Source organism: Falco biarmicus, chromosome 2 (genome assembly GCF_023638135.1).
Source record: "Falco biarmicus isolate bFalBia1 chromosome 2, bFalBia1.pri, whole genome shotgun sequence".
In the NCBI taxonomy this organism is placed as follows: Eukaryota; Metazoa; Chordata; class Aves; order Falconiformes; family Falconidae; genus Falco; species Falco biarmicus.
In genome coordinates, this window is record NC_079289.1 from 16,007,659 (window position 1) to 16,023,749 (window position 16,091).

Genomic DNA, 16,091 nt, shown 5'->3' on the forward strand with positions numbered 1-16,091 from the left:
TTCTTGAAAGGTAGTCTGAAGTAGATGGAGCAATTTAATTACTTGCTTACACTTAGAAAACAAATCACTAGGGAAGTTTGCTTTAGGTTGCATGTCCCCTCTGCTCTGTCATATTATAATCTTTTGGCTAATATATATCAGATTTTTTGAAAAAGACATGGTGGATTCTTTGTCTGTGTTTGACCCTTAGAGAGCCCAAATATTGGTTAGAAATTCTTGCTAAGGTATTTTCCTGAACTTTTCGTGGAATTTTGTTGTTCCTTTGAACCTGTCTATGTGCAGATGTGGATGCCTTGTATTTGTCTGAATCTTGTTTTGTTTTGACTTAGTGATGAAGATACAGATCTTAATTCTCTGATAAAATCTTGGCTAAGAAGTCAGCCTGAAAAATGCAGATACAACCTTGAAAACTGGATTGGGGACTGTTTTGAAAAGGCTTTAAACTGGGTTGTGAAGAAGGTTAGTAACTGAATATTTAATCAAGTTTCAGCTTCTGTTAGCAATGATCCATTTTTCTAGTGTAACACTGAAGAGATTATTAATATTTTTAAATTTTAAGTAAAAAAACCCAAACAACAAACCTCAGTGCTTTTTTGATAGCTGTTTTCTTAATAAGATTAATACTGGAACTATTCTAATAATTTCCAAAACCTAATTGCTGTACTGAAATTTTTGAAACATTTAATAGAGTTTTAATTAATTAACTGCATATATTTCTATGAAACTTGAGATCTGTCTCTAATGTTCCATACCAGACATTTTTCTATATGTTTTCAAAGATCTGAAAGGTACAAATGTCTAAACTAAAAAATGGAAAAGTAAAGAAATTGTTTTTCTAGATATAAGTTATTGTCTATAACAAAAAAACCCCAAACAACCAACCCTAAAATTTGAAAAGATGCACAATGTAGACTGAAGCTTGTAAAAGGTTGGGGAGAAATGTAATGCTAGAAACCTAAAATGATTGGTAAAGGCATATCTAAAAAAGTAGTCTGATTGTTCAGAATGCTAAATATTAATGGCTTCCACTAATCTGTCCTGGATTTAATATATAACTTTAGCTCTTTAGGTTTCTACTCAAAACCTTAACTGAAAGATGTTTTAATAGACAAAAGGTAATGTGTAATTACAATATTAAAAAAGCATAGTCCAAAACCTTATACATTATCTGAATTCTGTGATTCTGGGGTCTACATCAAGATAATTGTTCTGCATGTGCTAGATTTTCTTAAGGATTCTACATGTTTCCCTACCTCCACTTCTGCTTCTGGAGTTGCATTTGCATTGAACAAATGGCTTGTGATGCACAAAACATTATTTAGGAGACATCCCCACTGCTGTGGCTAGTGAGCTAGTGTTTGGGAGACTTGCATTACTTCCCCTTGGGGAACGTATATGGTCGCGTTGTGTTTTTAATATTATTTCCTCTCTTGGTTCTTTCACCCATGGAGATTTTTTAGACTTTTAAAAGTATCTTCAGGGAGATGCAGAGGAAAAACCATGACACTGATCCTGAGGCTGCAAATCCCCTTTGGTGCTGAAGGGCAAAATCCATAAAGAATCTGTACAGGAGAGGGGTTTTCAGTGTACAGTTATGCTGATTTCTTATAGATTCTGAAAATCTATAAGGAAAGTTCTGATTGCTTATCCTAAAATGCATCAATACTTGGTCTGGAATTAAAACTTCCAAATCAATGCTTAAAAATGATTGCTTGTTAAGTGAATTTTGTAGAACAACTTCAGTGCTGAGATCTTTAATTGTTTGCGGAAGTGTCAAAGAGCAATGAGTGATAGGCTGCTAGCAATAAATCACATTTATTTTTAGGAATATATTTACATCTACTACAACTTACAACTTGCAATTTACAGAATGACTTTGTGGTAGAAACAAGTTTAGTTGGAACTGTGATGAATGGACTGTCTCATCTTCATGGGTGTACAGATCGTGGAGAGTTTATTATTAACTTGTTACGTGGTCTTGGTGGCAATCTCAACATGAAATCACGACAAGAATTTGCAAAAGAGGTAATAATCTTTTTCAGCAAGTTTTTTAAGAACTTCTCAATATATGTAATAGGAGTAGTGATTTTCTGTCTTCTAACCAATGCAGATTTACAGTAATGGAATATCTGTGCTCTAATTTATTTGCAATCTGTGTTGTCTGTAGGGAAATAGCTGAGAAGTAGAGGAATGTTTCTTATTTCAGTGATAGGCTGCTAAGTGCATCCAGCCCAGACAGCAATCCTTTGGTGATGCACCAAGAGATACGGAATGGCCTCTGTCCACACTCTTTTATGCAAGGACCCACTATAGCAGTTTCTGAGTCTGTATATGTAATACAGATTTATTTTGTGTGTTTTTTCCTCTTCAGAATGCTTGAAATAGTAATGTGAGGGCTTTGTTGCACCTCATCAGGGAGGTGTTCTTAAAGCATTATTTTGAAGTTAGGTATTGTATGCACTGGGATGTGGTTCTATCTTTGTGTAGATACTTGAGGGCATAAGGACTAGGGGTTAGTGTTGGAAAACTGTGGGTATACTTGTCCATAGTGTCTACAAAAGTCTGTCCCTGGAGATAATTATCTCCACAATCACACTTGAGTTTTGTGTTGGAGAGAAGGAAATAGTTCCTTCCAAAACACAGCCTGAAGCTAAACCATATATACAGAGCAGATGGTAAAGGTTTAGATTCAGCTTCTGGAATTAGCTATTGATGCATGTGAAAGAGTTATCTCGTTCTCATGATAATTTTTATGTACATTGCCTAATATGAAAGACAGTTTATATAAAGCTTTGCTAAATACAATTTATTTTATGCACTTTATATTACGAAACAGTAATATGTAGAAGAGTAATATGTTATTGTTTAGTTACGGACTTAATCATAAAGTGTATACATAATGATTGAATTTTCAAAGACAGCATTAAAACTATCAAATCAAAGAACTGAATGTTTAAATTTAAAGAATTATTCTTTGAGCATCCTTTAGATTATCTCAGAATTGTAGATCTTGTCATTAGGAGTATGGATTTAACTGAAGCTTTATTTTTTTTAAAGATCTTCAGTTGGGCAGGAGAATCTCCACCAGATCCGAGGAAGCCCCTGGACACATATTATGACACAAACACTGGACAGCTAATGCTATATCAGCTGAAAAAACCTGAAAATCTGACAGCTGAGGACTTCAATAATCTCCAAACACTTCCCGTCATCCAAACCCCTGACATGCAGAGAGGTTTAGATTACTTTAGACCCTGGCTAGACTTTAACAAAAAACAGCCATTTCTTCTTGTGGGTCCTGAAGGATGTGGAAAGGGGTAAAGAGTATTTCCTATTTTAAGCAAAATATACTTCTAGCTATTTGATAAAGTTTGTTATAATGATTTTATCATACAACTTTCTGCTAGAATATCACTTGTTTAGGCTACTAATGAAACAAACTTTCTGTAGTGGTAAATAAGTAAATACTTATGAAGATCTACAGGGAAAGTTCAGGCTTCCACTATGCATTTAAGACATCTGAATGAGTCTTTTACATATGAAATGGGACCTTTGGAAAACCTGTGTTGTCATGGAGCAACAGCTGAAAGGCACATGAGGTATCTGATATCATCTCAAGAGGCACTATGTGCCTGTGTGCAGGCAACTGAATTTACCTCATCCTGTTGCCTGTCTTAGGGTCCTTATTTAGAAGGTTGGATCATATTGCATGAGGTATTTAGATTCATAGAGTCATTTAGGTTGAAAAAGACCTTGAAGATCATCAGGTCCCATTGTTAACCCAGCACTGCCAAGTTCGTCAGTAGAGATGTCCCTAAGCACCACATCTATGCATTTTTCAAATACCTCCTGGAATGGTGATTCCACCCCCTCCCTGGGCAGCCTCTTCCAATGTTTCACCACCCTTTCAGTGAAGAAATGTTTCCCAATATCCAATGTAAACCTCCCCTGGCACAAATTGAGGCCGTTTCATCTAGTTCTGCCACTTGTTATCTGGGAGAAGAGACTGACTGCCACCTGTTTACAACCTCCTTTCAGGTAGTTGTAGAGAGCAATAAGGTCCCCTCTGAGTTTCCTCCCCTCCAGACTAAACACCCCCAGTTGCCTTAGTCACTCCTCATAAGACTTGTGCTCCAGACCCTTCACCAGCTCCGTTGCCCTTCCCTGGACATGCTCCAGCACCTCAATACCACTCTTGCAGTGAGGGGCCCAAAACTGAACACAGGATTCGAGGTGCGGCCTCACCAGTGCTGAGTATGGGGAGGTGATCACTCCCCTTGTCCTGCTGCCCACACTATTTTGTTTGCAAGCCAGGATGCTGTTGGCCTTCTTGGCCACCTGGGCACACTGCTGGCTCATGTTCAGCTGGTTGTCAACCAACACTTCTAGGTCCTTTTCCACCAGGCAGCTTTCCAGCCACCCTTCCCCAGGCCTGTAGCGTTGTGTGGAGCTGGTGTGACCCAAGTGCAGGACCTGGCACTGAGCTTTGTTGAGCCTCAAACAATTGACCTCGGCCCAACAGTCCAGCCTGTCCAGATCCCTCTGCAGAGCCTTCCTGCGCTCAAGTGGATCAACATTCCTGCCCAGCTTGGTGTCGTCTGCAAACTGACTGAGGGTGCACTCAATCCCCTTGTCCAGATCATCGTTAAATGTATTAAACAGGACTGGTCCCAATACTGAGTGTTTGGGAACACCACTTGTGACCAACTGCCAGCTGGATGTAACTTGCTTCACCACCACTCTTTGGGCTTGCCATCCAACTGGCTTTTTATCCATTATGGAGCACACCTGTCCAAGCCATGAGCAGCCACTTTCTCCAAGAGAATGCTGTGGGAGAGAGAGTCAAAGGATTTACTAAGGTGCAGATAGATATCATCCATAGCCTTTCCCTTGTTCACTAGGCAGGTCATCTTGTCATAGAAAGAGATCAGGTTCATCAAGCAGAACCATGCTGGCTGTGTCTGGTCCACTGGTTGTCCTGTACACGCTACAGGATGGCACTCAGGATGATCTGCTCTGTAACCTTCCCTGGCACCGGGGTCAGGCTGACAGGCCTCTAATTCCCCAGATTCTGCTTTAAGCCCTGCTTGTAGATGGTCATCACACTGGCTAACCTCCAGTCTTCTGGGACCTCCTCAGTTAGCCAGGACTATTGATAAATGATGGAGAGTTGCTTGGCAAGCTCCTCTGCCAGCTGCCTCAGTACCCTTGGGTGGATCCCATTTGTGCATGTCAAAGTGGAGCAACAGGTCACTGACAGTTTCCTGCTGCTCCACTTAGGACAGGTGTTTGTTTTGTGTAGCTGTATACTGCACTTCTGTTGAACTTTTTGAACGGAAAAATGTTATAATTTTAAACATAAGGATGTTATAATTCAGCAAACCTCATGCATCACTTATTACATTAATACAGGATGTAGTATATGCTTTTTCATTCAAAAGCTATACAGTATCTTTGGATACACAGTATTTTAATGCATTTATGTATTACTTGTGCATATATGTATGTACACATTTGCTTTTCTAGGATGCTGCTTCATTATGCGTTTTCTCAACTCCGATCCACTCAGATTGCTACCATTCACTGCAGTGCACAAACTACTTCTCAACATCTTCTACAAAAATTAAGTCAAACTTGCATTGTAATCAGTACAAACACTGGACGAGTATACAGACCAAAGGACTGTGAAAGGCTTGTTTTGTACTTAAAGGACATCAATCTACCCAAACCTGATAAATGGGGAACAAGCACTCTTGTGGCTTTTCTGCAGCAGGTGAACACTTATGTCTGTTAACTATAGAGAGACTTATGTATAATGGAAATAATTTTGCGTAAGTAGTAAATACCTGTATTGATTATTTTCAGAATTAAAATCCTGCACCTGTATTGACATGAGTTTTGTTTGTATTTTGATAGAATATGTAGGTGTCAGCCAAAAATAAGATACTGGTTTTATTTGGTGTATATGCATAAGTAAATAAAGACGGTGCTCACCTCAGTTATAATGTTATTAGTTATATAAATATAATTAGTTACACGAATCATCAGGAGTAGTCAGCATGGATTCAACAAGGGCAAGTCATGTTTGACCAACTTGATAAACTTTATGATGAAGTGAAGGAGCTGGTAGTTGAGGGGAGAGCAGTGGATATAGTCTACCTGGACTTCTCTAAGGCTGTTGATGCTGTTTCGCAAAAGATCCTCACAGAAAAGCTGTTGACGTGCAGGCTGGGTAAGCAGATAGTGAGGTGGGTTGAAAACTAGCTGAACAGCCAGGCCCAGATCAGTGGCACAAAGCCTAGCTGGAAGGCAGTACAAGTTTAACATCTTCATAATGATCTGGACAATGGGGCAGGGTGTACCTTCAGTCAGTTTGCAGCTGATACCAAACTGGGGGTAGTAGTATACCTCTTGCAATTAAGATAACAGTAATAATGGTATACTTCTTACTATTTTTTTTTTTTTGTACAATATTCTGTTGGCTTTCTTTTAATGATTTTTTTATTTAATTATTAAAGGTTCTTACATATCAAGGATTTTATGATGAAAATCTAGAATGGGTTGGTTTAGAAAACATCCAAATTGTGGCTTCCATGTCTGCTGGAGGAACATTAGGAAGACATAAACTTAGCTCCAGATTTACTTCTATTGTTCGTCTCTGTGCAATTGAGTAAGTATGTGGAAATTGTTTTGACTGTCAGAACTCCGATTTAGCCTGTGTTTATAGGGCCCTTGATCAATTCAGTCTTTATGAAGATGTTGCTGTTCTAGTGTTTCATGTTTTGTAACAGCTTGAGATCTTAAGATTTGGTACTGTTTGGTGCCTCTTGGCAAGAGAAACCAGCTAAGGAGCAACCACTTGATAGTGTAGTGTTGGAAATATGTTTCCTGTTAGATGATTTTGCTTTCATTAAACTGTATTCTGTAGCTTTATATTAAGGTGCTGTTTGGTTACAAAATTAGATAAATTGGAAAGAAGATTGTTTGTTTGTTTTTAAGTTTGAACACATTTACAGATGAATTTAGAAAATTTCTGAGGGTGGCCTATTGTAATAAAATTATAATTTTAGTTAGCTGCTAGATGTAGATACTATTCATTGAAATTTCTCAGTAGTTGTGTATATAACTTTGAATCTTTTTTCAATAAAAAACCTAACAATAATAGTCCATAGCGATTACTTCTTTTTTCTATTGTAGCTATCCAGAAAGAGACCAACTGCAAACTATTTATAGTGCCTACTTGGAACCTGTATTACAAAAAACCCTAAAGAATCACCCTGTTTGGGGTTCTTTACCAAAAATACATCAGCTAGCAGGATCTATGGTTCATGTATATGAACAGGTATGGAAATTTAATTTCTTGTTTGAAGGAGATGGAGAATTCAGATTTTATTTTTTTAAATAAATAGCTTTTGATATTAAGATAATAAAAGGGTTTATCAGTTTTAAAAACCAGGTTTATATCCTTTTCGTAATGTTGATATCAATTTTAGAGCTACTTATTTGCAGAGAATCCTACGTATTAGAGGCAAACTTAGGAAGTGGTAAATGCTCTTGCTTTCCCACGGGCTTATTTTATGATTTTGACAAGTATCTTAACCCATCTATGCTTTCAGTTGCTGATTTATAAAATGTGGATACTAGTGTTTTCCTACCTAATGGATGAGGAAACCGTGTACTTTAAAGATTGTTATGTGCTTAAATGTTATGGATGCTGTTATGAATAGAGAAGAGAGATATATGAGAGTATAGTCCTTTACATCAAGGACTACCTATTAAAATTTTACACTATTAAAAATAGGTGTTTAGACACAAAAGTTTATTTTATTCTCCCAGTTACGATTTTACTAACTTCTATGTAGCAAAACAAGTACTTGCTTTTCTTAATCATGTAAATAGCCTTACAGAGGCAGGTACTGTGGGGATGTAAGTGCTCAATGTATGTTCCAAGAATATGTGCATGTCCCCATCTAGGTAGAACCATGATGTAAACCTGGTCTTTATGACTGGGATGTGGGTATAGTCACTGGCTAGCATGTGCTGGTTAGCAGGAGTTTCATATGATATTATAAATTTATTCTAGGAAATCTAAGTTTAAATTTCATCACACTAGGGCCAAGTGACTGATGTAAGGCAGTTATTCTTTGAATTAAAGAGAGTTAGCGTTTCTGTGAGTCTTGTAGTGATTAAGTGTTACTGATTTAGGTAGATTTTTATGATACTTTTGTATTTCCTTTGCATTTTAAATTTGTTATTGCTTTAAAATATATGTTTTGTCTAATAATACTGTACTAAGAGACCTAGGTGATGTGCAGTTGTTTGCATCAAAAATGTATAAAGGAAATGTTCTAATTATGAGAAAATCTTTTGGGGTCAGAAACAAGTTTTAAACAATTCAGCTCTGTACTTTGCAAACAAACTAAAGAGTGCATTAATAAAATATCTAAATATATAGACCAAATAGAACACTAATTTATCTGTTCTTGTAGAAAAATTTAAAGATACATTCCCAAGTGCTTTCCATTTTAAAACATCATTTTCCTTCCCTCCCAACTTCCATTTTTAGGTACGAATGAAATTCACAGTTGATGATCACAGTCATTATCTTTTTACACCACGTATTCTTACTCAGTGGGTTCTTGGTTTATTCAGATATGAATTAGCAGGTGGTAAGTCACTTAAACTTGATTTTCATTGATAAAGCAGTTCTAAAATGTCCTGAATTATTATTGATATCAGTCTTACTGTCGACTCCACATGCAACTAATTCACCTATGGTACTCTTCCTAAACTGTCAAATGTCTGTAACAAATGCCTGACAGTTTATTCCATAACTTATAGTAAACAAGTTTAAAGAATTCCAATGATGTTTTAAAATATGTGTGGGAGCTATTTATAGATTAAGAGAAGTTAGTAGGTTGGGACTGCATTCTCTACTATGGGAACTTGAAGTATACCCCATAGTTTCTGCAATTTTTTTTTCTGGGTTTTTAGGTTTTGGGTTGGGCTTTTCTTGAGCGTAAGCCTTTTTTTCTCAATTCCCAGAGACTTGCCTCTCATGCTTGTCTTTTTATACGTGGTTGTATAAACCCAGTCAGGTGATTGTGGAACTACAACTGATCCACATTATCTACGACCTACTTAACAAAAGAAGAATATGACTACCCTTAAACACATAGTTTTCTAGGTGATTTCTGTCTCATCTGTGTAAAAGTTTACAAATATCTATATAACAGTCTAAGTATTCTCACAATTGGGGAATGCGTGATAATTAGTTGTCCTGTTTTCAGCTGGGACAGAGTTAATTTTCATAGTAGCTGGTGTAGTGCTGTGGTTTGGATTTGGTGTGAGAACAAGGCTGATAGCACACTATTTGGTTGTTGCTATGTAATGTTTATATTGAGTCAAAGACTTTTCAGTTTCTCAGGCCCTGCCAGCAAGAAGGCTGCAGGGGCACAAGAAATTGGGAGGGACACAGCTGGTACTTACCCAAACTAGCCAGAAGGGTTTTCCATACCATTGAACATCATGCTAAGTATGTAAGCTGGGGGAAGAAGAAAGGGGGGGGGGGGGGGCGGGGGGGGAAATACGTTCAGAGTTATGGTGTTTGTCTTCCCAAGTAACCATTGTGTGTGATGGAGGGAGCCCTGCTGCCCTGGGGATGGCTGAGCACCTGCCTGCTAATGGGAAGTGGTGAATGAATTCCTTGTTCTGCTTTGTTTGTGTGCTCGGCTTTAAACCCTCTTTATCTCAACCCATGAGTTTTCTCACTTTCCCTCTTCCGAATTTGGAAGTGGTGAAATTTGTAATGGTATTCAGTTTTGTGTGCTTTTCCAAATAGACAGCATAGACTTCTCTTTACTCTTGTTTTTGTCTCTGAAATTGCTATTATTACTAGATCATTAGCAATTACTCCTTATTGTGTTTTAGCTCTTACATTAATTAAAGGGTCACTTAGAGGGCTGCTTAAAGAGTATAAAAGAGATAAGAATGTTGTGCTCACTTTCCATTTGTTTTCTGGCATCATCAGATAGTATAAATGCAGCTGGAATGAGGTCAGAAAAGCTACACTGACCATCAATGAATGGGTGATATCCACCCATTTAAGTACTCCATTGCTGTATTTGAGGATGACATACGCATATGCTTTTTCAGTGGTGAACAATATGGCATGTCATTTACTCATCTTCCTTCTTACTTTTGTGAACAATATTGAAGCTTTGTATTCTCTAGCATTTTGTAATACAGACTGTTTAGAGTATTCGTTGTTATTTTAGTATTTGTTACCAGTCTTCCCCTTTAAAACAGTCTTCTGGATTTTTTTGGGTTCATTGCCTGGAATTTTGCTTCTAATTTTTGTGTGCAACACCTTCTTCATTTTCATTAGAATGCTGACACTAAACTGGAGAATAGAATGTTTTAATATAATATGTTTCATTTTATCTTGTAATGATTCATAAAGATATTATTAAAAAAACACTTCATAATGTTTACTTTTTTTTTTATTTCTTCCTTACTGGTGCTGTCCTGCTGGTATGTAATTTCACTTACTCATTTTCAATTTCATAATTTGAAATGGAAAATTTGAGAAATGTAAGATTTATTATAAATATATAAAGTTACATCTCTCCTAAAATTTTGTAGGATCATCGATCCAAACTGCAGACTATATTTTGGAAATTGTTGTTTATGAAGCACATCGTTTGTTCCGTGACAAAATTGTTGGCGTCAAAGAACTTAATGTATTTGATAATGTTTTGATAAAAGTGTTTCAAGGTGATTGGGGCTCAGATGTTCTGGACAATATGGCAGGTAAACCACTTCAGGCATACTACACAAATTTGAAATATTTTTTTTAACTGCCTAATCAAATCAGTCTGATCAAGTCAGATAGCATGTGAACTGAGAACCTGAACTTTTGAATGTTTCCTTTTATTTTCACAGATATTTTCTACGTAACTTGGGGAGCTAGTCAAGAGGCCTTCATCACCTCAGGACAAGCACTACCACCACATGGGCGGCCACTTGGCAGACTAAACTCGACAGACCTGAAAGATATTATTCAAAAAGTGAGACGAGATTAAGGAATAAACACAGCAAGGATTCACAGCAATTATTGTAGACATTCTTTGCAGGAAGTAACAGGCTAGCACCAGGTTTAGGGTGAGATCTGCTGCTTGTTCAAGGAATGATCTTTTGCATTTGCTCAAGTGAGGGAAGATTTGTGGTGCTATGTGGCAGGCAGTAGGAAGTATCATGCAGCAAGGTTATTTTAATGAAAGGGCATCAGTCACATTTCCTGGTGATTTATAAGAGTTTGATGAACAACATTTTAAGAAACATTGATGTGCATATATGTCTGTGTATTGTTTGAGTACCAAAGTGTTTTATTAGACATTTATCTTCTGAATTTGTAATTGTCTAATGTAATTTTTATTTCAAGAAATACAAATGGATTGTTTGGAGATCTGGCATGCTTTAAACAGTAAAGTACAAAAATGAACCTAATGAGGAAATGCAAATATGTTAACTCTGCTAGGCTGACTGATCTTCAGGATGAGAGCTTTGAGATCATCTCCCTTTATTAGTAGTGTTTGATGGACTGCTGTTGTAGATGTGAATCTACTCCCTTTCCTTAACTGTCAATTTGTGAACAAGAGACAACATGGGAAATGATGAAGTTCAGTAGCCATAGTAATCAGTTTTTTTCCTGACTACACAATTACAGTAGGCTTCAAAGATGAGGTTTTATTAAATACAACAAGGCCAGAATTTGATCTTAGGATCTGTTGTTATGTGTGTTTCACTAGGAAATTCCATAATCTGCAATTATGCAGCAATTAGCTGCCTAAACCACTCTTCTAAGTTATGTATTAATTATCTGTAGTCAGAGACGCAGCTCAGACTTTGTTCTAGTCCATTGTTTAATTTTAATTTATTCAGTGGTAGATTTCTATTTCAATATATCAAAAATTCTAGAGCATCCTGGTGCTGGGGATAATGGGATCTGTTCATTACTGGGAAAAGGTATGCAAGGTATTTAAATTCTGTCATATAAATAATTTATTTATAATGAATACCAACATGGTCTCTTAAGCTTTCAAGCCCTTCTTTTCTAAACTTAAATGTTGGATGTTTTCATATCTTACTACTTTTATTTATTATTGATTATTGCTGAAAACATTTCTTTTTGGTTTTTTTAAAGGGCATTATTCATTATGGCAGAGACAAAAAACAGATAGAGATTTTACTGTTCCAAGAAGTCCTCAGTTATATGTCTAAAGTGGACAGAGTACTAAGCTTTCCTGGAGGATCACTTCTTTTGGCAGGACGGAGTGGTATAGGTCGTCGAACAGTTACCTCTTTAGTTAGTCATATGCATGGAGCTGTTCTGATTACTCCCAAAATTTCCAGAGGCTATGAGATGAAGCAGTTCAAAAATGATCTTAAATATGTAAGTCACTCAGTGTCTTCCATTTTTCAGTGTTGTAGATGTGTATTAAAAAAAAGAATATGGGGAATTTTGAAGGACAACAGAGTGTTGCGTGAAGAGGTATTTTAAGAAAAGCAAAATGTCAACAGTCTCAATGAAACAAGTAGACTTTTAGAAATTCTCAGTGTTTAGATGTGTGTTATGCTGTTCTTTATAGTAATTACCTGAAACTCTACTTTTTTGAATACCAGACCTGTTTTTATGAGTGTTGTGGACTTCATAAATTCTGAGTTTGTGAATATTGGAAAGGTGGTTTTCATGTGTATATTTTCATATTTGTATATATTTTTATTTTCTGTCTCTTCTGTGGTCTGCCAGTTAATAGAATAGTAGCTGAATCAAGTAAAATTTTAGTGATTTAGTGATGTGTACATTTATTTAAAAACAAATGCAAAACTTGAATCAGGAGTTTCCTAGTACCTTCAAATTCTAAAGAAAATTCTAGACCTAGAGCCCATAAAAAAGAGCAATATAATTCTATAGTTGAGTCACATCTGGAACATAAATATACTTTATGAAAGAGTCTGGTTAAATTATTTATTTAATTAATTTATTTAATTATGTAATATTGGTAATTTTCATTACCAAGCTCTACACCTAGGTAGAATGTTCTTTATATTTCTATATATCTCATATTACTGAATCACCTAGTAATCTTTTGTAAATATATAGTAGTGTAGATGCTGTGAAGAAAAAATGTAGGTAAAATATAATCAAGAAAAGATTGTCATTCTCTTATGAACAATACATGTATTCCATATATTGAGATTTAAGTGTCTTCCCTGCTTCTAGGTGATGGAGCTTGCAGGCATTGAAGCACAGCAGGTGGTATTGCTGCTTGAAGACTATCAGTTTGTTCATTCCACATTCCTTGAAATGATCAACAGTTTACTGTCTTCAGGTGAGACAAGTCCAAAAAGATTATAGCATTACTTTTACCACACAGACTTAACTCAATGAGGCAGAATTGGATGATGTTTTCTAACTTTATATCCATACCAGAAGAGTGAGTTAGATTTCTACACTGTTGTAGCTGAAGTGCTTGTACGTGAGAAATTGACTTGAAGTTCATTTAGCTATCTCTTAACCTGCCCTACAATATGGGTGCTTTCAGTTCTTCGAAGTTGCAAGTTAAGTAACTTACTTCAAAGGAGTTCTTTATAACAGTGTAACAACAAAATGATAATGTATTCTACTCTACAGCTTCCCTTTTCTAATAAAATTCAAAATTGAGAGGTGTCCTAATGTTTTACTAGATTGTGTAGACGGAGTCCTTTACTTAAGTGAACACCAGAAAAGCCCAGTTTTCTGAAAGTAATGAGGTGATGTATAATAACAAAAAATAAAGTGACTTCACTTGTTATCTAGCTTTGTTCCTCAATCAGAGAGATTATTGAAGGACTGAGTCTAACTTACTAGATTTTTTTTTTTTTTTGGAACTGCAGTAGTTTAAGAGCTGATTGATAAGAGCACCAGATTTACCTGTCTCCTAGGTGCAAAGTCTCTTTACAGTTCAAGATTCTTGTCATCCAGTGTTTAACCTCAGTGTCTGAGGACCAAGATACTACTCTTTGATGTTTCTGTTTTCTGGTGTATAACAGTCTGGTTTGATTTATTTTGTATGCAGTATTGCATCTCTGTATTTGGGTAGATTTGAATGAGATTTTGAAGTTTATTTTAGTAATAAAAACAAAGTAGGCTGTTTAAGGTAAATTCAATCACTATAATTTGGTTTGTAGTTTCTATATCATGAAAAGAATTACGAAGTGCATGGCATGATACTCATGAAAGTATGGAGGTAAACACTGCCATATTCAAATTCTCTATACAGGGGATGCAAGGGAGCACTTCAAAGGAATTGGAAGAATTGTAGTATATTTGATCTAACATTTTAATTTCATTCTTGAAATAGGAGAGGTTCCTGGGCTATATAAAATAGAAGAATTAGAACCACTGCTATCTCCTCTGAAGGATCAAGCTTCACAGGATGGATTTACAGGACCAATTTTCAACTATTTCACATACCGTATGTGAAGAGAATTATAAATTATAATTTGTTGCAAAAGTGGTACAATAATGGAAAAATAATTTCTAACATGGTCCTTGTTTTGTCTGTATTTTTAACAATTAGTTAAAACCAGGCAGGAATAATGATTATAGTGTGTGATATTTGAGGTCACAGAACCCTCAACTTAAAATTCTTTCTTCTAGCTGAAATTTTGTATTGATGAACGTTCTACAAAGCTGTTATGAAATCTGCTGTTGAAAGTAATTAGAATGGAGAAAGGTTTTGTCCCCATTGTTTTCTGGTTTGTTTAGCTTATGTATCTAGTAATAGAAGTTTCCTTCTATTTTTTAATTATACCTATAAATCACTTTGGATTCTGAGTAATCATAAGCAAGTTTACAGATAGGTTTCTTAATTATTTGTGTTTCTCCCTTGGGCCAACAAGAAGATTAGATAGTTTACAAATAAATAGAAGAATGTGACTGAGAGAAAACAGATGTTGGCAGTCATACTTATGGGCCTTGGAACTACTTCTAATTGGTTCTATGGTTCTGTATTGATTAGAATGAGAACTCATGATATCTATTTAAATACTGTCAGCTCTTCTAAATTAAAAAAATACACAATTTGTTTAAGTCCTGTTTATAAACATTCCTGCCATAGTGTGATGTGGTGTAATAGTATCTTTTTTTCAGAAATTACTTATGACATTTGAAGTAAATTATGTTGGATTTGCAATAAATCTACTGTCATGTAGTCAGATTGTTATCTACTAAATATTTAATATGTTTCATTTTCTTAGGGATCCAACAAAATCTGCATGTTGTCTTGATCATGGATTCTACCAATTTAAATTTCACAATAAACTGTGAAAGTAATCCAGCACTGTATAAGAAGTGTCAGGTTTTGTGGATGGAAACCTGGTCAGAAAACAGTATGAAAAAGGTAAATTGCATTAATTAAAAACTGATTTGTTTAAACTAGTACCTCCAAAAATAACTGAGTTTTGGTGAATAAGAGCAAAATATTTAAAGTTGTGAAGGAGTTATTGTCACTGTGCTTATTTAGTACATTAGTGTAGTTGTACAAAGACAGAAAATTCTGCAGAACAGTTAGCATTGTTATTTTACCAGTAACATTATATTTTGCTTTCTCTGTGGGCTGACTTGAACAAAATGCTGACTATTATGGCTCTCAACAAACACAGAATTTAAGAACAAAATAGAAATAGATTGCAAACAGAATGTTAAAGCCAACTGTATTGGGTTTGTGTGGCAAGATTTTTGTAGCGGGGGGGCTACAAGGGATGGCTTCTGTGAGCAGCTGCTAGCAGCTTCCCTGGTGTCCAACAGAGCCAATGCCAGCCAGCTCCAAGACGGACGTACTGCTGGCCAAGGCCAAGGCCCAGGCCAAGCCCAAGCCCACCAGCAATGGTGGTAGCATCTCTGGGGTAACGTAATTAAGGAGGAGAAAAGGTTACTACACGACAGCAAGTGCAGCCAAAGAGAGAAGTGAGAATATGTGAGAGAAACAACTCCGCAGACCCCCAGGTCGGTGCAGAAGGAGGGGCAGGAGATGCTCCAGGTTCTG

The 16,091-nt window shown here is 36.2% G+C and overlaps 1 protein-coding gene across 2 annotated transcripts in view; it reads left to right on the top strand.

The window, feature by feature from the left end:
- Window positions 1–16,091, top strand: part of DYNC2H1 (dynein cytoplasmic 2 heavy chain 1) — a 178,024-nt gene that overhangs the window by 39,248 nt on the left and 122,685 nt on the right. Inside the window, exons 40-52 of one of the 2 annotated variants that reach the window (XM_056327288.1) lie at window positions 330–459; window positions 1,870–2,025; window positions 3,058–3,317; window positions 5,527–5,773; window positions 6,519–6,670; window positions 7,198–7,342; window positions 8,567–8,669; window positions 10,645–10,812; window positions 10,945–11,069; window positions 12,206–12,454; window positions 13,286–13,394; window positions 14,406–14,519; window positions 15,304–15,446. In XM_056327288.1, the coding sequence (XP_056183263.1) occupies window positions 330–459; window positions 1,870–2,025; window positions 3,058–3,317; window positions 5,527–5,773; window positions 6,519–6,670; window positions 7,198–7,342; window positions 8,567–8,669; window positions 10,645–10,812; window positions 10,945–11,069; window positions 12,206–12,454; window positions 13,286–13,394; window positions 14,406–14,519; window positions 15,304–15,446 (2,101 nt within the window). The remainder of the gene's footprint in view (window positions 1–329; window positions 460–1,869; window positions 2,026–3,057; window positions 3,318–5,526; window positions 5,774–6,518; window positions 6,671–7,197; window positions 7,343–8,566; window positions 8,670–10,644; window positions 10,813–10,944; window positions 11,070–12,205; window positions 12,455–13,285; window positions 13,395–14,405; window positions 14,520–15,303; window positions 15,447–16,091) is intronic. The other variant, XM_056327289.1, reaches the window with a different exon arrangement.